The 23,393-nt window shown below is 38.5% G+C and overlaps 6 protein-coding genes across 6 annotated transcripts; 5 read left to right on the top strand and 1 right to left on the bottom strand.

Annotated features, from left to right (window-relative positions):
• The first annotated feature begins 3,306 nt into the window (after window positions 1–3,306).
• LOC6543316 (odorant receptor 35a) lies at window positions 3,307–4,809 on the top strand. Its single transcript, XM_001968944.3, has 4 exons — window positions 3,307–4,203; window positions 4,288–4,383; window positions 4,445–4,627; window positions 4,677–4,809. The coding sequence occupies exons 1-4, from the start codon at window positions 3,322–3,324 to the stop codon at window positions 4,743–4,745; spliced, it is 1,230 nt and encodes a 409-aa protein (XP_001968980.2). The 5' UTR covers window positions 3,307–3,321; the 3' UTR covers window positions 4,746–4,809.
• Window positions 4,810–9,017: 4,208 nt separating this feature from the next.
• Window positions 9,018–9,853, bottom strand: LOC6541964 (zinc metalloproteinase nas-4). The gene is made up of 2 exons (XM_001968943.2): window positions 9,646–9,853; window positions 9,018–9,584 (listed from the first exon to the last, which is right to left on the bottom strand). The coding sequence occupies exons 1-2, from the start codon at window positions 9,851–9,853 to the stop codon at window positions 9,070–9,072; spliced, it is 723 nt and encodes a 240-aa protein (XP_001968979.1). The 3' UTR covers window positions 9,018–9,069.
• A 362-nt stretch (window positions 9,854–10,215) lies between these two features.
• Window positions 10,216–11,213, top strand: LOC6542105 (seminal metalloprotease 1). Its single transcript, XM_001968942.3, has 2 exons — window positions 10,216–10,453; window positions 10,512–11,213. Exons 1-2 carry the CDS (start codon window positions 10,222–10,224, stop codon window positions 11,060–11,062), a joined length of 783 nt encoding a protein of 260 aa, XP_001968978.2. The 5' UTR covers window positions 10,216–10,221; the 3' UTR covers window positions 11,063–11,213.
• A 545-nt stretch (window positions 11,214–11,758) lies between these two features.
• LOC6541823 (seminal metalloprotease 1) lies at window positions 11,759–12,682 on the top strand. Its single transcript, XM_001968941.3, has 2 exons — window positions 11,759–12,037; window positions 12,090–12,682. The coding sequence occupies exons 1-2, from the start codon at window positions 11,821–11,823 to the stop codon at window positions 12,635–12,637; spliced, it is 765 nt and encodes a 254-aa protein (XP_001968977.1). The 5' UTR covers window positions 11,759–11,820; the 3' UTR covers window positions 12,638–12,682.
• An 825-nt stretch (window positions 12,683–13,507) lies between these two features.
• On the top strand, window positions 13,508–14,347 carry LOC6543102 (seminal metalloprotease 1). Its single transcript, XM_001968940.3, has 2 exons — window positions 13,508–13,711; window positions 13,769–14,347. Exons 1-2 carry the CDS (start codon window positions 13,510–13,512, stop codon window positions 14,317–14,319), a joined length of 753 nt encoding a protein of 250 aa, XP_001968976.1. The 5' UTR covers window positions 13,508–13,509; the 3' UTR covers window positions 14,320–14,347.
• Window positions 14,348–19,480: 5,133 nt separating this feature from the next.
• LOC6541628 (seminal metalloprotease 1) lies at window positions 19,481–20,470 on the top strand. The gene has a single exon (XM_001968939.3). It carries the CDS (start codon window positions 19,509–19,511, stop codon window positions 20,292–20,294), a length of 786 nt encoding a protein of 261 aa, XP_001968975.1. The 5' UTR covers window positions 19,481–19,508; the 3' UTR covers window positions 20,295–20,470.
• The last annotated feature ends 2,923 nt before the right edge of the window (window positions 20,471–23,393 follow it).

Here is a 23,393-nt window from a genome sequence, read left to right as displayed (position 1 = left end):
ATTTTATGTTCCTTATTTAACATTGAAGCGCTTAAAGTTGAGCTTTTCATATGGTTTTTAGTGGCCATAACTAACGACTCCATTAGCCCAAGGCGGCCGCAATACATATGTTTGAGCAGTAAAAAAATGGGGGTAAGCCAAACAACAACAAAAATTGGTTGGCAGTGGACAAGGAGCACTAACACTCAGTACATTACAGTTGCACATATATCATGTGACACAGGCTGACCCAGGAACTGGCCGGATCCCGATCCTAGAGTCCGCTCCTTCCATCCATAGGCCGCACTTAATGATAAACAATGCTTGCGGTCAGTTTAACAAGCCGCGCTATTACCCTGCCTCTCCTCCCAGCCGCCCTTCGTCCTTGGCCCACCACCCCTTGTGGCAGGACCAACAAACCCACTCCCGCATAACGAGTGGACAATTTACACGCTGAAACTGAACGACAGCGGAAATCCGGAGGCGGCGCTTGGACTTATTGATACCTAAAATCTTGGGAGAACGACCTGTTAACCTGAAACCCATGAGATCTAAACCGCATAATAGCTTAAATAAACGTGATAACTAGTCTATTAGCGCTACGGTAAACGCTTTTTACAAATCAGTTTACAATCAACAGATGTAGCCATTTACAATTGCTGTCATTCTAAATACCCTTCTTCTGCAGCTTGGCAAAACATAGATGTGTATAGCACTCTTAAAGTCCACGATACCCTAATAATTCCACACCGAGTGTAGCCGTCCAACCAAGGAAAAGAAGAAGCGACAAAAACAGCATGCTTAAAAGAGCAGTAAATGAGAATTTATCCACTTGCTGACCAACGAGACGCCCCTATTCCCATTCCCATTCCCGTTGCCATCCTCATCCTTCAGTGCCACGCCCCCCATTCGCAGGCGGAGAGATAAAAACCGGGGGCGGAGATATAGGGGGTGTATAACTGGCGGACACACGCACATCGTAAAGTTTTAATCGGATGTTGTCCAGCTTTACATGACGCCATCTACTGGCTTAGAGTGCAATATCCTGTGGCACGCGATAACATCGAGCAAAAGAGTTGGGTGGCAGTGGCCGAGACCTCGTACAAAGGACGATGGAAGCGATATGGGCAAGGGTGTGGAGGGGCGTGTGGAAGGAGGGGCGTTGCCACCCTTGTTTATGCGAAACGCCCGGCCGAAACGCTTCTGGCCCTTTGCTTTTTGACGGCATTTGGCATTGCCAGTGCCACGCACAACAACTACAAGGATCCGCCAGGATGCCCAGCAGTTTCATCTATGGTCCACAAAGTCGGCACAGTTTCGGGCCCGGCTGCAGATACAGTTACACAGATACAGATACAGATGCCAAGGCTAAAGCCAAAGCAACAGCCGCTACAAAGGCTTAAAAAGCGCTCAGCACGAGAAAAAATGAGCGGATCACTGGGAGGGAGAAAGACAAAAGGATGTTGCTTTTAAAGCCGAATTATTGAGTCTCTGCAAAGTGGTCAATTGTCATTCTTTTTATCCAATGATAAGCCTTAAGTTCATTTTTTTAAACAAGGTGGTATTTGCAACTTAGAAGCTATCGCATTTTTAGCAAGGATATGCAAATTACTTTTAGTTCATACATATATGTTGTCTTTTTTTTAGTTCCTATTTAAATGTTGTTCAGATATTTGTATAAGTTTGTATATTTAATTTGCTTCATTACTGTATTAATCTATATGGAGTCGACTGACTTGACCCTTACCCAGGAGAAATTTCAGACAAAGGACATTGGTAATTTAAATTTATAAGAAATATTCCCACGACGGCCCTATTATGCAATAGTTGTACCAAAGCCTGTTTGAGAACTTGGACTTCAAGTCAGCATGGCGACAAGGCTCATAAACAATACATTGTATCCTTGCCGGTAAAGTGCATACAAAACGGAAGTGAAATGTGTGGCTCTCGTTGTTTTCTGGACTTCGGTCAGCCGCTTGGCTAGACGCACACTTGGCTGGATGTCCAGGATTGTCGGGATTTTGCAGAGCGGAGTGGACTTCTGCCATTACACACGAAAGCAACCCACTGAACCACCAAGGCAACGAACCTCGTTGTCATTGTCGTGACAGGAAATTAAGATGAATGTGGCGAGCAAACTGCAGTTTCTACGCCGGAGTCTCCAGCTCCTGGAGTCCTCGATGGTGTCCTTTAAACATCGCCCTCAGCCCGCTGTTTTGGCCCTGTTGCCTTATTGTCGTTTTTCTATTCGGTTAGACAAGCGAGAGACAGACGGCTGCCTCTTAAAATATTCATAACACAAACTGTTGCCACTATCTCCACTGCAGACCGCAGCGGATGCAGGCGGACCGGCACAAATGGCATCGCTGGGAGTAATTCGTGAAAGCTGGAAAAGCTGGGAAAGCTGGGAAAGCGTGCGAAAGTTGCGCGTTTGAATTAATTGATTTTTATGAATTTGTTAACTGAGTTTTTCATACCGCAGTTGTCAGAAGGGAGTTTACGGCTGCGGAAATGCCGGCTTCATAAAAAGTGCAAAAATATGTCACGAATTAACAATGTTTTAAATGACAGAAATTTGAGCAAGGTTCGTAATTGATACGGAAATTTATTCTTGTTTTTGTAGCTTCCCCCTTTTAGTTATGAGCTCAATGCATGCTTAAATTATATACACAATCACTTTTAATCATTGTTTGGTCCCCATTAAATCTAGGATAATAAATCAAACTTGATTCATAAATTATACACTACATGTTTATGTTTGTACATTTTTAAATCTAACACTATGTATTTATATCCGTTACTGGTAGAGTAAAATAATGTACTAGATTCGTTGAAAATTCGTTGTTCTCTTGTTATTTACTGCGTTTAATGGGATTGAATTTAGTTAGCCGAAATACGTTATTTGCAATTTGCTCTCGTGAATGTCGAAAATGAAACCTTCATGTTTAAGGGCCCCAAAAACCATGTATGTCAATACACATTTTTGAATAACAATAATTTTAAATTAGTTTATAAATTTAATTGGACTGTTTACCGCTGCTTACATCATTACCTGCGTTTAATACCTCCAATAAAGGCCAATTCCCCGGTGGTGGTCCCGAAAGTTGTCTCAATTATATGAGGACAAGCCATTACACCGTAAATGAGGCAATATTAATGTGAGACTTTCAAATGTTTCCGTTTGGCTTGGGACTGGAGGATAATAACTTAATTGAGCCATTGCACGCATGGGAGACTTCATTTAAAAGTTGAGAAACTGTCATCGTCTGTGCTCCCGTCTAATCCCTGGTGCATATATAAGTCGGAGGAGAGCAGCCATTACTCAACAGTCTTGACTTGATAATGGTTCGTTACGTGCCCCGGTTCGCTGATGGTCAGAAGGTTAAGTTGTCTTGGCCCTTGGCGATTTTTCGGTTAAATCACATATTCTGGCCATTGGATCCGAGCACAGGACAATGGGGCCGATTTCTGGACAAGATTATGGCCGTTGCGATGTCTTTGGTTTTTGTGCAGCACAACGATGCAGAGCTGAGGTACTTGCGCTTCGAGGCAAGCAATCGGAATTTGGACGCCTTCCTCACAGGCATGCCAACGTATTTAATCCTCGTGGAGGCCCAATTTAGGAGTCTTCATATTCTAATGCATTTCGAGAAGCTTCAGAAGTTTTTGGAAAAGTTCTACGCTAATATTTATATTGATCCCCGGAAGGAGCCCGAAATGTTCCGAAAAGTGGATGGAAGATTGATCATAAATAGATTGGTTTCGGCCATGTACGGAGCAGTAATCTCTCTGTATCTTATTGCACCCATATTTTCCATTATTAACCAAAGCAAAGACTTTCTGTACTCTATGATCTTTCCGTTCAATTCGGATCCTCTGTATATATTTGTGCCACTGCTTTTGACAAACGTATGGGTTGGCGTGGTAATAGATTCCATGATGTTCGGGGAGACTAGTTTGCTGTGTGAATTAATTGTCCACCTAAATGGTAGTTATCTGTTGCTCAAGAGGGACTTGCAGTTGGCCATTGAAAAAATCTTGGTTGCAAGGGACCGTCCTCATATGGCCAACCAGCTGAAGGTACTAATTATCAAAACTCTACGAAAAAATGTGGCTTTAAATCACTTTGGCCAGCAGTTGGAGGATCAGTATACTGTGCGGGTTTTTATTATGTTTGCATTCGCTGCGGGCCTTTTATGTGCGCTTTCTTTTAAGGCTTATACGGTGAGCAAAAAAAAATAATAAAATATCAACTGAAAATTCTCCTAAAAATAAACATAAAAATAACTCTTTTAATATTTTCAACAGAATCCTATGGCTAATTACATTTATGCGATTTGGTTCGGTGCTAAGACCGTTGAGTTGCTTTCTTTAGGACAGATTGGCTCAGACTTGGCATATACTGTACGCTAGACTATATATCATATATATAACATAGCTATTATTATTCTTGTTTAAAACACAGACGGATTCCCTCAGCTCGATGTACTACCTAACCCACTGGGAGCAAATCCTGCAGTACTCTACAAATCCCACCGAAAATATTCGACTATTAAAGCTCATTAACTTGGCCATTGAGATGAACAGCAAGCCCTTCTATGTGACAGGGCTGAAATATTTTCGCGTTAGTCTGCAGGCTGGCTTAAAAGTAGGTGAAAAACGAGTGCAAAACCATTCCATTGTCAGTTTTTTCACAGATTCTGCAGGCATCCTTCTCTTACTTCACGTTCCTCACATCGATGCAGCGACGACAAATGAGCAATTAAATAATTCACATTTTTTTAATGGCACACTGCCTCCTTCTGCGACTCTAGTCCGCTGATACAAATGATTGCATATTAAAAGTCAATTATTGGTGAATTAATTTTAATTAAATTAAATTGATAAAAGGAGCTGGCTTACACACATCAATGACTTTTCCTTTGCTCTTTTTTCCTCTCTCTGTGTGTATGTGAGAATGTGTGAGCAGTGAGCATGTGTGGGCATGTGAGAGTGTGTAAGTGGGTGGATTCGTCTGAAAATATGCAATAAAATATTCATGATTTCTGTGCAGCAAAAACTTGCAGAAAGTTAATAAAACTTTTGCCACTGCTGGTGGGTAATGAAATTAGAATATCGCAAGCATTCCGAACGCAAAGAGCCAGAAAAAAATATAAATTTTCAGCTTTCCATGTTTTGCCATCTCTGGAAATGATCAGCGGCCATTAAGCCGGGCTTGGATGGCGTCTCTGGCGTAAGCCATAAATCTTCAACTTCAGTGGAGCCTCTTCCCCCACTGCCCTGCTCCTTCACCCACTATGTTTCAATTTCCTCTGGCACGAACATTTTGGTAAATTAATCCATTAAAGTTTCGCCATGAAAATGCACAAAAGTTTTCGCATAAAAAGCCCATGCATCCCGCTCACACCGCTCCTACCGAGCTTCGACTGTCTCTATCTTCCGCCCATAACTCCCTCATAGGAGGAAGTCGAACTTCGACAGGCGTCGCGCTCATTGATAATTAGGCCCTGTCGACGTCTCCATGGTCGTTGATTCAGGGCTTCGACCCGCCCCATTAGCCAATTTGTACTTCATTAGCACCGTGTTGTTCGACTGGGGCGCCGGCACTCAACTGGCTGCCTATCCTGACGACTAATGAGTTTTATTTATCTTGAATATAGATGAGAAATGGATTAGTTTTATCACGCTTAAAGTACTCACTACATAAGAACACAGTTCTTTTGTTTGCGAGCAACACATATTTCAACGGATTCGATAAGTTTGGTTCTGCTTTAGGAGTTATAAGAAGCAATGTTACTTCTGTTTTATATAATTTGAAAATTTAAATTTGACAATTTGAATAGCTTAATGAATGAAAAATATGCAGTTGTAAAATTTTAACAACAGTTCGTGTTTAAAATAGTTCAATGCTGCATGAAGACCACAAATACACCGCATTTATTCACAGTCGCCACTCAACTGCTGGACCATCGAAATAATACCGCTTAATTAGAACAGACAGTTCGGGGAGAAGTCGAGAATTTGGGGGTGCTGAAATACTCCACTTATGGACTCACTACCCCTTTTCATTCCCTTTTAGCACTGAACTTTTGTGCTAACCACTGAAAATTTGATATTTATGCTTGTGGTGCCAACTGCAGCTAAGGCCAAATGCACAAATGTATAGAGGGGCTTAAGTAAATGCTGCAAAAGTTTTTAGCTTGTAATTATCATTAGCGATATTGTGTCTAAACTTTTCAAGCCGCGCATGGAGCAACAGCATGCGAATAAAGTTAGACAGGGATTCTGGCACATCGCGAGATTAAACTTTGATTCGAAGGCCTTAAATCAATTACAACTGGAAAAGACAAAAAAAAAAGAAGAACTTGTTAATTGCTAGATAAAGCAGCACGGAGTCTTCTTAATTCCGGTACCTGTCATGCAATACTTTCTGAACTGGCAACACGTCGTATGCTTAATTAATTTTAAATGCACTTTAAAAGTTTGCCCTCTCGAGAAGAGTCCTCCTGGAAAAATAGGTGGCGGTGAGTTATTTTCACCTTCAAGTCAACTTTCCCCTAGCCACGTGAAAAGTAAAAACAGTAAAAACAGTAAAAGCGGCCTGGAAACAGAAAGAAGCCCAAAGAAAAGTCCATTCATGTGTGACTACATTTGTCAGTCCTGGTCCCAGAATCAGAATAAGGCTCGGAGTCCTTGCACTCGCATTCCTTTTCCCAGGTCCTGTGAGTTGTGTGTGTAATTATGTCTGAGATTATGCCCACAGCCACGACGGTGCTCCTACTACAGCTGTCTGTCTTTAATATGCCACCGCAACGCCAACTCCCACCCTTTTACACACCGTCTTATTTCTCAGCGGTGTTAGCCAACGTTGCCACCATAAACAGCACTTAAGGAAATTTCAATGAAAAAATAAAAAATAATAAATTTAATTTAAGAAAATTTTTTTTGTGTTTATAACTAATCTGATTAGAATGATAAGTACTAAGTACTTATATTTCAGGAACCCACTGTTGGTATGCACACCAGTTCAAAATGGGGCATATTTTCCATATTTTCTCTTCTTTAAATATCCAAATTTGGCTTGGAAAACGTTAGTTTGCCAGGACTTTTCCGCAGGCTTTCCCGCCTGTCGACAGCGTCAAAAGTTTCTGCGGTCTGCCAGCTCATCCACCCTTAGCACCGCTGATGTGTTGGCATTTGCTTTTGCTTTTACTCGCTGGCTGCTTTAAGTGGAGGTCTTGAGATATTTTTCAGGGCTTGCCTTCGCCACGTTGTTCATATGCAGTTCCTCTGCAGCACTGCTAAAAAATGATGAGCACTTTTAACAGAAGGAGTCCTTTAAGTTCGCTCTTCTGGAACTGCGAAGTATAAAATAATATTTATACCAAATAAAATGAGAACTACCTAACTACGCTAATTGTAAATCTATTTGTTGTTTATAACATTCTTGTGCTGAATATTTGAAATATTTCCTCTCAGTTACTCAAAGACGTTTCAAAAACATACCTAAAAATTAGTTAAAGTAACCTGAAGCTACAAGTTTTCCCAATTGCTGCCCGCTAAGTAGCAGTAATCTTTATAGCAGTGTACTCTGCTTAAGTATTCTCATTTCCCTTTAGTTGCCGGTGCTGCTGGTGGGTTTTTGGCTTTTGCCTTGGCTCGTAAAGTCGCAGGAAGTTATTATCCTAAAAACTTTACCCCTGAGGGCAATACAAACAAAGGCGTAGCAGGGCAACAAAGCGCAGCATTCATGTCTGACTATGAAATGGCTATGGCTGCACTCGCCCGCCTCCAAAGCCCCTGCCACGCCCCCGAATCACCCACACATGCGTCTCGTTCGCTATGCATGAAAATAGAATGTCATAAAATTAGAACGATCGCAAGAAGAGCGAGGGGCCAAACACAACACAAAGAGCCCGGGAAAAGAAAGCGAAAAGAAAGCCGAGCTCCAGCCTGCTGACTTTTTTACAGCTCTTGGCGAAAAGTTGATGGCCAGGCGTCCTAGTGGCCGCCTTAACCCATTAAATTCTCTTTATTATGCCAGCAATATTTTCTCAAAATAAAAAGCTGGAAATTCCCAAGACATTATGACTTGAGAGCGTTGTAATCGCGTTGGCCCGTGATAACATTTTATAAAAAACATATTCAAATGTGCTGAGGGTTGCAGGGCAGTCAAAAACTATGATTTTCATTGATTTGAGGGCAACTGTTTTAGTCTAAGGATGATCATCGCCAATAGCTTTAAAGCAGAACAGCTAAGATTTTAAGAGATAAGTTACTAAAATTTGTTATGTTTATAAGCTTTAACACCCTCGTAAATGTATCTCTTGAGGTAGGTATACATTTAAAATGTCCTGTCGCCAAGGCAACACCCTTAAACGTTGATAAAACCGCCAGCTACACAAAAACTAAGCCACCTATTCCATACTGGATGACGTTAGCCCATCTTTAGTTGCAACTAAAAAAGCGAATGCACTGCTTGCATAAATTAAATGTTTACGACTTCCGTTTTGTGGGCTGGGGGCTCTGGAGGAGCTTTGGCTTTACTACAATTTGTGCCATTAAAAACCCAAATATATGTATATGCCAGTCCTTGTGTGAGAGAGATAGAGAGCCGAGAGTACGGACGGTCTACGCAGATAGTTGGTCCTGGGATTACACGGAAGGACTCAGCTAGTAGGTAGCTGTAGGTGCGCGGTAGCATGGTTAGTTGCCTGGCGCGCTAATTTTTAATTACGACCACTAAATATTCAATTTTTAGTTGCTGGCAAAGGCAAACACTTCCTCTACGTTGGCCGGGGCTTTTTGTTTTGCAGATTAACCGGTTTGTGGATGAAGTTTTGCGGGGCGGGAGACAGTTTCCTGTCAAGTGCAAGAGCTCGTTAGAATTGCAAATGTTGCGATTACTTCGAAAAGGGTGTAGTCTGGCTATGTATATGAAATTAACACCATTACATTGTTTTTTTTTTGTCTTACTGTTAAAGGCCATATAGTTATGAGGCGAGTCAAGCGCTTTAATTACGATTAACATTATTTTCTTTATTTTACAGACAACCAGTGTGTTGTGTTATCTATCTAAAGATAATCAAATTAGCAGTACATGCGTTTTAGTGTTTGCACATCCCTGGGACTCATTTGCGTTGCCTGGCCGATTTTTTCATCCGATTTGAGGGGAACAATTGTCGGCTTTCCATTCTTGGAGAACGCAAATGGGCCGTAGTGCATGATGCTGTCGTAGTCGTAGCCAAGGCCATAATTTGTCACTTCATTGGCCCGAAGCTTTTGAAAGTTATGCTCATGACCGGATCTGATGTGTTCCGTTTGGATCCTCACATATTTATCCCGTTGCGGATCGCTGTGTGTGTGATAGAAGCCCAGGGCGTGAAGTAGTTCATGTTGAATAGTTTTACCGCTCATACAATTGCTGGCTAGATTGAGGGCCTGGGCTGTTCTTCCCAAATATCCCACATACGACCAGCATCCTGGACCCTCCCTTTGTATTACTACTTGTGGCTCTCTCCTGCTTTCTGTTTGGCGAAATCTCACACAGGTTTTGGATGATATTTCCGCCATGGCACTTTTAATATGAGCGAGCTCTGAGGAAGCTATGTTCAAGGTTAGGATATACGTGTTTAAGGACTTCTTAGAAAAACAGTTTTTACTTACAAAATCCTCCGGCAAAGCTGTAGACCAAGGTGCTTCCCTTCCAGTAATATTCTGACCAAGATTTCACTATACGACCTTCTGGATTCCCTTCAAAATATTGTAGTTGTTCTGGTATCAGTATGATGTCGTCTTCCTGAGTTTTAATGGAATGGCGGCCGTTGGCCTGAGACCCAAGTGCAAAAAACACAGCGAGTGCAAGGTAATGCATTGCAGAACTGATATTCCATTGCTAAGAGCAAGAGGCTTTTATACATTTCCAGTACAGATATACACTCTAAATAAAAGACGGCCTGCGCCTCGAAAATTCTACAATAAATTACACAATTTTCTCCAAGAACGTAATATTGAATTCTGTAAAATTAAATTTGTAAATTACGCCGAAATAGTAAAATTCAATATTTTTATTTTAATCGCACCAGATTAGAAACTTAATTACTTACCTCTGCGACATTCCTACCAATGATTAGATATCATTTCAAATCGGCACTACTTATTTAAAGATCATAAATTTTAAAGATTAACTGCAGCTGCGTACTTGACCAATGCTCGTGCATTATACTGGCCATACAGTATTGAATGGGAAGTTCAGCAACCAATATGTATTATTACAGCATATTATTTCTACTTCTGATTGTAATCAACGTCGCCTGGGCAGCCCCATCTGTACGGACGGAAACAGATCCGGAGCTGACAGCAGGATATGTTGAGGGTGATATGGTGCCCAGTGGATCCTCGAAAAATATTTGGCGCAATGAAACCTATAGATGGCCCAATCGCATTGTTTATTATCATATTAATAGCTATATTGGTGAGCATTGATTAGCATATACTCGTATATTTTAGCCTATTATAATTTATCCCAAAAGATGAAGAACATCGTAACCACATCGTGAGCGCTATTCAGAAAATTGAATCCATTTCCTGCCTGACCTTCAAAGAGGCCACCACTGATCAGAAGTATTATGTAAATGTGACCTCCGAGGAGGGCGGTTGTTTCTCCTATATCGGTTATCTGAACCGTGTTCAACAACTGAATCTCCAGGATAACGAAATAGGTGTCGGTTGTTTCCGATTATATACGATTGTGCATGAGTTTCTCCATGCCCTTGGATTTTTCCACCAGCAGAGTGCCGCCGATCGGGATGATTATGTGCAAATTGTGGAGGAGAATATCACCGAAGGGATGGAGTTTAACTTTGATAAATATACCGAGGAAACCGTCAACGATTTTGGTGAAAAATACGACTATGGCAGTGTAATGCACTATGGTTCCTATGCATTTTCCAAGAACGGCGAGAGGACAATAGTGGCTTTGGAGGAAGGGAAGGAAGATGTAATTGGCCAAAGGCTGGAGCTGAGTGACACCGACATCAGAAAGCTAAATGCCATGTACAAATGCCCCTTCGTCAGAGAATGAGTTATTTTTGTCCTACCTTCACAGGCTTGTGCAATATAATGATGATAAATTTCATTTCATTATTGTCACCTTTTCTCGCGAAAAATATAATCTCTTTTTTGCGTTGACAAATGCAATTAGGAGAATGTTCGTCGCTGTCATTTGCTTCCGGATTAATTTTGACACTGATTTTATATATTTTGGGGTGGGAAGGCGTTGTAATTTTGATTGAAACTTGGGGTGTTGCAAGATGAAATTGGTGAGGATGTGGTTGGTTGGCCTTTGTTATATGGGAATCGAACAAATGTGACAAGTGTGCTGTGTAAGATAGGAGTTTGCAAATTCTCACCATTAAATGAAGATAAATTACGGTTGAGAAGATTAAATATTTTATTCATTAAAATTATCAAGAGACGCTTTCTTCTACAAACTGTGTAGTATATCCTTTTATGGCAATATAAATTAGAACATAATTTGTGATTATAATTGCTTAACATGGATATAGCTAAATAGTTGTTATTAAAATAAATTTAGATCTTATCTTATGGTCTCTGGGAATTCCATTCGAAATCATTAATTATGATTACGTATACGAGATTATTCATTTGCACGCAGTAATCACCGATTAGATAACATTATAGCGCTGACCAGTGAGCAATTCGTCTGATCATAAAAGCTTTACTGAGGCAATTGTCATAAATTATCCAATAGCACTATACCTCGTTGTCGCCAAAGCTAGGCGCCTCAAACAGTAACTTGCTGATCGCAGAGCCATCGACATGAGGACCTGGGCCTTAACATTAGTGGTCATATTCCTGGCCAGCTCCTGCTCGGCAGCTCCCGCCTCCCAACACAGGATAGAAACCGATCCTGAGTTGACAGCTGGCTATATGGAAGGGGACATGGTCCCTAGTCCGGAGGGAAGGAACGGACTTCGCAACGAAAACTACAGATGGCCAAACCGCGTTGTCTATTATTACATAAATCGCGATATTGGTAGGGCAATCGGAATGTAATAATACCTAACTTCATAACAATTTTTATTCAGACACCGAGCATCGCAACCATATTCTAAGGGGAATTCGCATAATAGAGCAAAGTTCCTGCTTGGTTTTCAAGGAGGCCACCACTGATCAGAAGTATTATGTGAATGTTACCTCAGAGGCTGGAGGCTGTTTCTCATATGTGGGCTATCGCAACCGGGTTCAGCAGCTGAATCTGCAGAACTACGCACTGGACACCGGCTGCTTCCGTCTGGGAACAATTGTCCACGAGTTCCTGCATGCCCTTGGCTTCTATCACCAGCAAAGCACATGGAATCGCGATGACTACGTCCGAATTGCTGAGGAAAACATAACTGAGGGCACTGAAGGCAACTTCAGCAAGTACAGCAACGAAACCGTTGAGGACTACGGAGAACCCTATGATTACTCAAGCGTACTGCACTACACGGCCTATGCGTTCTCGAAGAACGGAGAGATGACCATTGTGCCGCTGCAAGAAGGTGCCGAAGAACTTATGGGACAGCGATTGCAAATGACCCAGTCCGATATAAACAAACTGAACGTAATGTACAAGTGCCCCCGACAGGTGTAATACGTAAAAAGAGTTCATAAAGCAAATGTAGATGTCTTAATCCAATTTTATTCGTTTTTCATTTTCTACGCCTTATTACACGAGTAAAAGTGTATACCAGTATACACATTTCAGACCCTATAAGGTATTCTTGATCAGGATCACTAGCCGTGTCGATCTGACTTTTGTCTGTTCGCACTTCCACCAGCTAAGTAACGGGTATCTGATAATAGCAGATCTCGATTTTAGAGTTCTTTCTTGTTTAAATACTAAGACATTATAAAAAATTGAACCTTCTATGTAATTAAATCCTTTGAAGTCGGTTTCCAGAAGTTTTCAAAGCTTCCAGAATAAATTTCAAAGATACCATTTGAGTTTCGACAACTGAAAGTATGCAAATAATTTGTGTACATTTGTAAAATTCCTCTTTTGGGCATTAAATAAAAATACAAAGTAAATATTAGTAAAGGCCAGCAAAAAATGTAGTTCCAGCGAATAAGTCATATGCGACAGGACTGTGTGGGATATGACTTCTCTATACGTATAGACGTACTGCATGCCCTATACGACGTCATCTGGGTAGCCCAAGAATGCGTATTTTAGAATATGCATTATGTCATAATCCTATGTTCTATTAAAATTGAAATTTTTTTGTATACATTTGTTATGTACAGTGAGATTATATAACTTTTACTCTTTATAATAGAATAGTATCTAGTATCTTTTGGACGCGATCTACTATAAACGTTTAGTTAAAATTTTGGCTAATGTAATTGCTCCCGTTCTCGACACGCATGTCGAATTAAATTGAAATATACCCACTAGACTAGTCATGCTATACAGTAAAACTGGCATGGGTTAATGAAGCGTTCAGTTTGTGTCCAATCCCCATCATGTTTGCGCGGACATTGGCTGTAATTTTTCTGTTCGCACCTACTGTTTTTAATGAACTTTTAAATGATCCGGAGCTGTTGGCAGGATTTTATCAGGGGGACATCAAAGCTTATCCATTTCGATCTCGAAACGGAATCGTCAATCAAATTTATCACTGGCCTAATCGCACTGTACAATATATGATTGAAACAAATGAATTTGGTATGTTATGTACATATATCAAATAAGATCTGACCCATCCTGACAAAAATATTGAAGACGACAGTCATCATCAGGAAATTCTCAGAGCCATTTCCATCATAGAGGCAAATTCGTGTGTTATTTTCCAGCCAGCTACTGAAACCGATTTTCCTAGGCTCGTCATTACGTCCAAAGGCATTGGCTGCAATTCCGCTTTCTTAGGCTACAGGAATAAGACACAATTGGTGAATCTTCAGATTTTCCCACTTGGCGTGGGCTGCTTTCGCATCGGTTCCATTATCCATGAACTTCTTCACGTCCTGGGCTTCGAGCATCAGCATGTGGCCCATAATCGAGACCAGTATGTCAGCATCCAGTGGGAAAATATAAATCCGGTGTACAATATCAATTTCTTTAACAACGATAATTCTACTGCGTGGCACGACTTTCACGAAGGCTACGATTTTGAAAGTGTTATGCACTATGTACCTAAGGCCTTTTCCAAGAATGGCCAACCCACAATTGTGCCCCTTCAGGATGGGCCTGCAAATATCGGTCAACGACTGTATATGAGCGAAAAGGATATTCGCAAGTTGAACAAAATGTATAGATGCCCTGGTTATGTTTAGGCAAAATATATTTGAATTAAACTTTAAATTTTTAATTTTTTCCTTTTTTTTTTAATTTTATACTATTCGGAAATTAGGAATAAACTATAGGAATTCTGGTAATTGACGAGAGTTTTTTTTAATTAACTCTAGTTAAATATATTATTATGTGGTGGTGGTAAATTGTTTATAATTTTTAAAGAGCGTTGACTTTAATATTAGTCTCTTTCCTGTTAAACATGCAATTGAGAACCCATTGATTGTCACGTTCATTGCCTTCAAAGCTTATCACGTAGTTCCCGGTGTGTAGAATCGAGGAGAACTGTGTATTGCGATAAGGTTTTGAATTTGAACACCTTTTAGGCAGCGAACTCTGTATTTAGCACAACGATTACGCTTGTCGTGGTTGTTGAGCAAGAATCAGTAATCAAATGATTTTTCAGGGAAGTACTCATACTGTGGTAGCAGTGGTTTAAATTATTATACCCGTTACACGTAGAGTAAAAGGGAATACTCGATTCGTTGAATAGTATGTAACAGACAGAAGGAAACGTTTCCGACCATATAAAGTATATATATTCTTGATCAGGATCAATAGCCGAGACGATCTGGCCATGTCCGTCTGTATGTCCGTCTCCTCGATATCAGGAACTACAAAAGCTAGAATGTTGAGATTAAGCACGCAGCTTCCAGAGACTTAGACGCAGCGCATACCTCTAAATGTTTCTGGTGAAATCCTCTAAAAATCTGCTTTTGAGTTTAGAAATTTATTTTTTTTTTGTAATTTTTCTGATGTATGAAGTTGTAGAAATTCAAAAGAATTGAAAAATGTCCTAAGGCTGAAGTTCTAAGCTCCATAACTCAACTTATCTAAATCGGATTTTGAAGTGGCATACCTCTAAATGTTTCTGGCGCAATTCTCTAAAAACTGCATTCAAATTTAGAAATTTATTTTTTTTTCATTTTTTTGTAATTTTTCTGATGTATAATGTTGTAGAAATTCAAAGAAACTAAGAAATGTCCCATATCCGAAGTTCTAAACTCCATAACTCAACTTATCTTAATCGGATTTTGAAATGGCATACCTCTAAATGTTTCTGGCGCAATTCTCTAAAAAACTGCATTCAAATTTAGAAATTTATTTTTTTTTTTCATTTTTTTGTAATTTTTCTGATGTATAATGTTGTAGAAATTCAAAGAAACTAAGAAATGCCCCATATCCGAAGTTCTAAACTCCATAACTCAACTTATCTTAATCGGATTTTGAAGTGGCATACCTCTAAATGTTTCTGGCGCAATTCTCTAAAAATCTGCATTCAAATTTAGAAATTTATTTTTTTTTCATTTTTTTGTAATTTTTTTGATGTATAATGTTGTAGAAATTCAAAGAAACTAAGAAATGTCCCATATCCGAAGTTCTAAACTCCATAACTCAACTTATCTTAATCGGATTTTGAAGTGGCATACCTCTAAATGTTTCTGGCGCAATTCTCTAAAAATCTGCATTCAAATTTAGAAATTTATTTTTTTTTCATTTTTTTGTAATTTTTCTGATGTATAATGTAGAAATTCAAAGAAACTAAGAAATGTCCCATATCCGAAGTTCTAAACTCCATAACGCAACTTATCTTAATCGGATTTTGAAGTGGCATACCTCTAAATGTTTCTGGCGCAATTCTCTAAAAAACTGCATTCAAATTTAGAAATTTATTTTTTTTTCATTTTTTTGTAATTTTTCTGATGTATATTGTTGTAGAAATTCAAAGAAACTAAGAAATGTCCCATATCCGAAGTTCTAAACTCCATAACTCAACTTATCTTAATCGGATTTTGAAGTGGCATGCCTCTAAATGTTTCTGGCGCAATTCTCTAAAAATCTGCATTCAAATTTAGAAATTTATTTTTGTTTCATTTTTTTGTAATTTTTCTGATGTTAATGTAGAAATTCAAAGAAACTAAGAAATGTCCCATATCCGAAGTTCTAAACTCCATAACTCAACTTATCTTAATCGGATTTTGAAGTGGCATACCTCTAAATGTTTCTGGCGCAATTCTCTAAAAATCTGCATTCAAATTTAGAAATTTATTTTTTTTTCATTTTTTTGTAATTTTTCTGATGTATAATGTTGTAGAAATTCAAAGAAACTAAGAAATGTCCCATATCCGAAGTTCTAAACTCCGTAACTCAACTTATCTTAATCGGATTTTGAAGTGTCATACCTCTAAATGTTTCTGGCGCAATTCTCTAAAAAACTGCATTCAAACTTAGAAATTTATTTTTATTGAATTTTTTTGTAATTTTTTTGTTGTATATTGTTGTAGAAATTCAAAGAAACTAAGAAATATCCCAAATCCGAAGTTCTAAACTCCATAACTCAACTTATCTTAATCGGATTTTTAAGTGGCATACCTCTAAATGTTTCTGACGCAATTCTCTAAAAAACTGCATTCAAATTTAGTAATTTATTTTTTTTTCATTTTTTTGTAATTTTTCTGATGTATAATGTTGTAGAAATTCAAAGAAACTAAGAAATGTCCCATATCCGAAGTTCTAAACTCCATAACTCAACTTATCTTAATCGGATTTTGAAGTGGCATACCTCTAAATGTTTCTGGCGCAATTCTCTAAAAATCTGCATTCAAATTTAGAAATTTATTTTTTTTTCATTTTTTTGTAATTTTTCTGATGTATAATGTTGTAGAAATTCAAAGAAACTAAGAAATGTCCCATATCCGAAGTTCTAAACTCCATAACTAAACTTATCTTAATCGGATTTTGAAGTGTCATACCTCTAAATGTTTCTGGCGCAATTCTCTAAAAAACTGCATTCAAATTTAGAAATTTTTTTTTTTTTCATTTTTTTGTAATTTTTCTGATGTATAATGTTGTAGAAATTCAAAGAAACTAAGAAATGTCCCATATCCGAAGTTCTAAACTCCATAACTCAACTTATCTTAATCGGATTTTGAAGTGGCATACCTCTAAATGTTTCTGGCGCAATTCTCTAAAAAACTGCATTCAAATTTAGAAATTTATTTTTTTTTCATTTTTTTGTAATTTTTCTGATGTATAATGTTGTAGAAATTCAAAGAAATTAAGAAATGTCCCATATCCGAAGTTCTAAACTCCATAACTCAACTTATCTTAATCGGATTTTGAAGTGGCATACCTCTAAATGTTTCTGGCGCAATTCTCTAGAAAACTGCATTCAAATTTAGAAATTTATTTTTTTTTCATTTTTTTGTAATTTTTCTGATGTATAATGTTGTAGAAATTCAAAGAAACTAAGAAATGTCCCATATCCGAAGTTCTAAACTCCATAACTCAACTTATCTTAATCGGATTTTGAAGTGGCACACCTCTAAATGTTTCTGGCAAAATTCTCTAAAAATCTGTATTCAAATTTAGAAATTTATTTTTTTTTCATTTTTTTGTAATTTTTCTGATGTATAATGTTGTAGAAATTCAAAGAAACTAAGAAATGTCCCATATCCGAAGTTCTAAACTCCATAACTCAACTTATCTTAATCGGATTTTGAAGTGTCATACCTCTAAATGTTTCTGGCGCAATTCTCTAAAAAACTGCATTCAAATTTAGAAATTTATTTTTATTGAATTTTTTTGTAATTTTTTTGATGTATATTGTTGTAGAAATTCAAAGAAACTAAGAAATATCCCAAATCCGAAGTTCTAAACTCCATAACTCAACTTATCTTAATCGGATTTTTAAGTGGCATACCTCTAAATGTTTCTGACGCAATTCTCTAAAAAACTGCATTCAAATTTAGTAATTTATTTTTTTTTCATTTTTTTGTAATTTTTTTGATGTATAATGTTGTAGAAATTCAAAGAAACTAAGAAATGTCCCATATCCGAAGTTCTAAACTCCATAACTCAACTTATCTTAATCGGATTTTGAAGTGGCATACCTCTAAATGTTTCTGGCGCAATTCTCTAAAAATCTGCATTCAAATTTAGAAATTTATTTTTTTTTCATTTTTTTGTAATTTTTCTGATGTATAATGTTGTAGAAATTCAAAGAAACTAAGAAATGTCCCATATCCGAAGTTCTAAACTCCATAACTCAACTTATCTTAATCGGATTTTGAAGTGTCATACCTCTAAATGTTTCTGGCGCAATTCTCTAAAAAACTGCATTCAAATTTAGAAATTTTTTTTTTTTCATTTTTTTGTAATTTTTCTGATGTATAATGTTGTAGAAATTCAAAGAAACTAAGAAATGTCCCATATCCGAAGTTCTAAACTCCATAACTCAACTTATCTTAATCGGATTTTGAAGTGGCATACCTCTAAATGTTTCTGGCGCAATTCTCTAAAAAACTGCATTCAAATTTAGAAATTTATTTTTTTTTCATTTTTTTGTAATTTTTCTGATGTATAATGTTGTAGAAATTCAAAGAAACTAAGAAATGTCCCATATCCGAAGTTCTAAACTCCATAACTCAACTTATCTTAATCGGATTTTGAAGTGTCATACCTCTAAATGTTTCTGGCGCAATTCTCTAGAAAACTGCATTCAAATTTAGAAATTTATTTTTTTTTCATTTTTTTGTAATTTTTCTGATGTATAATGTTGTAGAAATTCAAAGAAACTAAGAAATGTCCCATATCCGAAGTTCTAAACTCCATAACTCAACTTATCTTAATCGGATTTTGAAGTGGCACACCTCTAAATGTTTCTGGCAAAATTCTCTAAAAATCTGCATTCAAGATTAGAAATTTTTGTTCTCCCAATTTTCCTAATTTCTACCGATATTCCAAAAAATGTTAAAATTTCTCGTTTGCACTTCCACTAGCTGAGTAATGGGTATCTGATAGTCTATCCTGGTTATTATTGTTTTTGGTATTTTGGTTGGGCACTTAAGAATCCAATCACTACTCCACTTGAATTTCCGATTTCTACATTGTGAATTGCGGCAATCCAAGAGACAACCCGTGACGTATGTGCAAGACATTTATCGTAAACCGACATGACTAATAGAACCTTTTCACATGGGCACCGACACACAAGGAGATATACTATAAACCTTGATCAAATTGTCCATTCCGATTGTAATTATCAATTTGCGAAAAAGTTTTTGCCTGATTGTATCTAATCTAAGTTGTATGGCCAGCCTTCCTGCGTGTTTTATATTTAGGTTCTCCCATGACACTTTATTAGTCTAGTTCGTGGAACCCAACTGGCAAGATGTCGAGGGCTTTAATAATATTTGTGCTCCTGCTGCAAGTAGTACTTAACTCTGGCAAACCCCTGCCAGCAGGTGTCTACGATCCGGAGGAGGCAGGTGGTTTTGTCGAGGGTGATATGATTCTTACGGAGGAGCAGCAGAGAAATCTTGAGCAGAGTGGTCCCAAGGCTCGCAATGGGCTCATCAACACCGAAAAGAGATGGCCTGGGAATGTGGTGGTTTACAGGATATCGGATGATTTTGACACCGCGCACAAGAAGGCCATCCAAACTGGCATCGAATCCTTGGAGCTGCACACTTGTTTGAGGTTTAGGGAAGCCACCGATGAGGATAAGGCCTACTTGACGGTTACGGCCAATTCTGGAGGATGCTATACAGCCGTCGGCTACCAAGGTGCCCCACAGGAAATGAATCTGGAAATTTACCCGCTGGGCGAAGGCTGTTTCCGGCCGGGAACGATCCTGCATGAGTTCATGCATGCCCTGGGATTCTATCACCAACAGAGCTCGGCCATTCGAGATGATTTCATAAACGTGGTATACGAAAACATAGTGCCGGGCAAGGAATTCAATTTCAAAAAGTATGACGACACAGTCGTCACCGATTTCGAAGTTGGCTACGACTACGACAGCTGTCTGCATTATCGACCAGGAGCCTTCTCCATCAACGGCGAGGATACCATAGTTCCCCTGGATCCCAATGCGGTAATTGGACAGCGAGTGGGTCTTAGCTCCAAGGATATCGACAAGATCAATATTATGTACAAGTGCCCTATTTTGCTGTGATCCTAAATCGGGTCTACTATTTACCTAGTCAATTGTGATATGTATATACAAGTATATTTATACCTATATCAGCCACTGACTGAAGCGATTAGATCGGTTTTATTGATATACGCTGTCAATGTCATTACGGTCTGAACTATTTATAAAGAAGTGTAAATTAAAGCCATACCCCTTAATGACATTGTCTCTGATAATTTCTTATCTGCAAAGTACAAAATTCAAGCGGGGGCAGAAACTACCAACGTGCCAGGAAATACCATCCCAAACCGCATTTCGTGTGCCCATGTGTCGAGGTCTAGTAATTGCGTGCTGCTAATGCGATTTATATGCGAGATGCAAATGTCTAGCAAGCATCTGGGCCCAGGGAATGGAGGACACGTCCTGGGAGCTCCAGGACCTCGGCGTAGGCACTCAATTCTCACATTTTGACAGCGCTTGTTAGACCATAAATTCGATTCTCGTTCGTTTCAACGACACGGTTTGCCCTCTTCCTTGCATCCTCCATCCCGAACATCCTGCAATATCTTCCCGTGCGCATTGTTTCATCCGAAATTAAGAAAGGACCTCAAAACGGGGTGCGAGCATGTTTGGGTAAAATTACCATACACCAAGAGCAGCGACCAATTTTCAAAGGCTTATGCAACGAAAATTAGATTGCACAAGATGGTGATCGATGCAGTTTTGAGCACATGGTTCCGAAAATTCAATTCGATTGCGTTATTTAAGAAAAAGCTTTAATGTTTGCTACTAAATCAAAAGAGGCTATTTTTTATTGAACATTACTTAGTTCTAAAATTATACGATATTTTTATATGTTTTATATAATTGAAATTTTAAGTCTAACAAGTAGATTGAGTTGTATTTTTTTAATGTTACCAAAATGAATGATGAGCTAATTCCCATTATCAAACATTGACCATAAAGGCGAATGCAGATAGTTTTAATTGGTGATTAAAAGTCATTGAGATTATATTGAGGCCGTCGAGTTTCTTTGAAAATGTGATACCTGTGTTTGTGAATAGTTATTGAAACGGGCGTACGCTCAAAATTGTATGTTAGATCACAAATAAGTACAATGCAATGTGTTGTAAAACCATACTGGAAGTTGCCCATTGAATTGTTTTTATCTTGAGAATAAGTAAACAGTTAATTAAGTTTCGTTGCCTTTGATACCACAATCAGTAGTACGAATCCGGAAAATATTTACATGGTGTAATTACAATGAACAATAAATTGAAGAGTCTATTACATTTAAATTAAATGCATATCTATAGTTAATGTGTTTTCAACATAATAACTAGTATAATAACTATAATAGCTATCGCCTCACATTTGAAATGCAATGTGCGGTAAGTAAAAATATTTCAACGGTATTAAGCAATAAATAAATAAAACACCCGTCTGGAGCTTTTTAAAAGATCATAAACTACCCATTAAGGGTAGTATATACCTAACATATAGGTGACTCATTTCCCATTTCACAAATTTCACAAGTTAATTTAATTGAATAGACATAACTCCCCGTAAAGTATGCCTTATTCGTGGGGCTACTAAGACGCGACTACTGGCGCTTAGCCCAAAAGTGAGCCATTTTAGCCCCGAGCAATAAGTGAGGCAACAGTTTCAGTTTTGAATACATATAGTATGCAAATCAGCTGCAAACAATTGCAATTCTGCTGGCTCCTCGGTGGATACCCGTTTGCCAATAATAACTCATGGATGAAACTGCGCTCTCACAAACAGAAGCGGAAACCAAAAACCCAAATACCGAAGCCACATGAAATATGAAACGAATTGTAGCAATTTCCCCAAAGGCGCAAAAGCGCATATGTGACTGAGTTCGAAGCCGAGAGATCCTGGCTTCAAGTACAGCCACTGAGTTGCAGAAAACTGCGTCCTTTGGCTTCAGCGATTTATTGCTGACGAATGCGTATTCAATTTTAAATCATCGCTGAAATGATTTATACATTTAATTTTATTTTTTCTCGCCAAGCCGCTTAGCTGAAATGTGAAATCACTTGCAAGGACCTGCATGCTGCTCTCTTGGCTGCCCTTATTTTACGATGTTTTCCGTGTTTTGGGCACATTTTTTCATCGTTCATATTTATGACTATGACATCGTAAAAAATTATGCTTTAATTTGATTATGGTGGTGCGATGTACGAGTATGTGTGGTATACGCAATGTGCCTGGCTATAAATTCGGGAAAGATTGTTGGGTCAACGCTTAAGCGATTCTTACTTGCCTTACTTACTTGATTTTTATGAGTATTTGAATATTAAGCCTTTCCAGTATAACTTGCTCCTCATTGGCTTGGAAGTGTTCCAGTCTTAATAAGTTTTAACCTTATACTGATACTTCCAATTCATAATGAATTAAATTAACGGCTTTACATCAAAAATGTTGCTGGCCCTTAAAAATAGTTTCAAGTTAAATTTAGGCTACTGGCTTTTTCCTACTCTATAAGGAGTAGGAATTAGAGATTAAAAAGTAACCTAACCAATGCTCTTATTGCGTATCAATGCCATTAACAGCGTCATTACCCATTTCAAAACCTAAATACAACTTCGGTAAGCTACTGTAACTCAATCAAATAGCGAATTAATTAATTTGCTCCTGCATTTCTTTGGCATCCCTTAAAGCACACCCACTACCACGCCCCCAGCCCACCACACACACACATACCCACAAACACACTGAATTTCCCGGACCCACCCACAGTTGTATACATTTAAAATGGTTATTTTGGCATGGCCACCTTTTGTGTGAACATTAAAAACTTAATTTGAATATGTAACCGCTTGTCTATGCCACTTTTAATCCCCATTTGGCACACTACCCACCTGTGTGTCCGTTTCGTCCTGCGGGCCTGTTCCTTTGTGTGTGTGTGTGTGTGTGGGTGTTAGATTGTTTTCCGCACAGCTAAAACTAGACTGTTTGGGCGGCAGACGGGCGGCATCATGTTCATTTAAAAAGGTAATTTCGGCGTTGAGCTTATTATGCTCATTAAGTCATCAGGCGGCGCCCCAAACGAAATGGGCCAGGACCTGATCCTGCAGGATCCTGCTCCCTGGCCAGGCCAACATTATAAAGTGCACG

This window comes from Drosophila erecta, unplaced genomic scaffold, assembly GCF_003286155.1.
Source record: "Drosophila erecta strain 14021-0224.00,06,07 unplaced genomic scaffold, DereRS2 tig00000055-arrow-pilon, whole genome shotgun sequence".
NCBI lineage: Eukaryota > Metazoa > Arthropoda > Insecta > Diptera > Drosophilidae > Drosophila > Drosophila erecta.
Note: the sequence above shows the minus strand (reverse complement) of the source record. Positions and strands in the feature narration are given on the sequence as shown.

Excerpts from the sequence above, each read along its gene's own strand:
- LOC6541823 (XM_001968941.3), top strand. The coding sequence starts at position 11,821 with ATGAGGACCTGGGCCTTAACATTAGTGGTCATATTCCTGGCCAGCTCC. Across the intron at positions 12,038-12,089 it reads TTACATAAATCGCGATATTG|ACACCGAGCATCGCAACCAT; the intron begins GTAGGGCAATCG and ends ATTTTTATTCAG.
- LOC6543316 (XM_001968944.3), top strand. The coding sequence starts at position 3,322 with ATGGTTCGTTACGTGCCCCGGTTCGCTGATGGTCAGAAGGTTAAGTTG. Across the intron at positions 4,384-4,444 it reads GCTCAGACTTGGCATATACT|ACGGATTCCCTCAGCTCGAT; the intron begins GTACGCTAGACT and ends TTTAAAACACAG. Across the intron at positions 4,628-4,676 it reads GTCTGCAGGCTGGCTTAAAA|ATTCTGCAGGCATCCTTCTC; the intron begins GTAGGTGAAAAA and ends GTTTTTTCACAG.
- LOC6541964 (XM_001968943.2), bottom strand. The coding sequence starts at position 9,853 with ATGCATTACCTTGCACTCGCTGTGTTTTTTGCACTTGGGTCTCAGGCC. Across the intron at positions 9,585-9,645 it reads CAGCTTTGCCGGAGGATTTT|CTTCCTCAGAGCTCGCTCAT; the intron begins GTAAGTAAAAAC and ends CCTTGAACATAG.
- LOC6541628 (XM_001968939.3), top strand. The coding sequence starts at position 19,509 with ATGTCGAGGGCTTTAATAATATTTGTGCTCCTGCTGCAAGTAGTACTT.
- LOC6543102 (XM_001968940.3), top strand. The coding sequence starts at position 13,510 with ATGTTTGCGCGGACATTGGCTGTAATTTTTCTGTTCGCACCTACTGTT. Across the intron at positions 13,712-13,768 it reads GATTGAAACAAATGAATTTG|ACGACAGTCATCATCAGGAA; the intron begins GTATGTTATGTA and ends AAAATATTGAAG.
- LOC6542105 (XM_001968942.3), top strand. The coding sequence starts at position 10,222 with ATGGGAAGTTCAGCAACCAATATGTATTATTACAGCATATTATTTCTA. Across the intron at positions 10,454-10,511 it reads TCATATTAATAGCTATATTG|ATGAAGAACATCGTAACCAC; the intron begins GTGAGCATTGAT and ends TTATCCCAAAAG.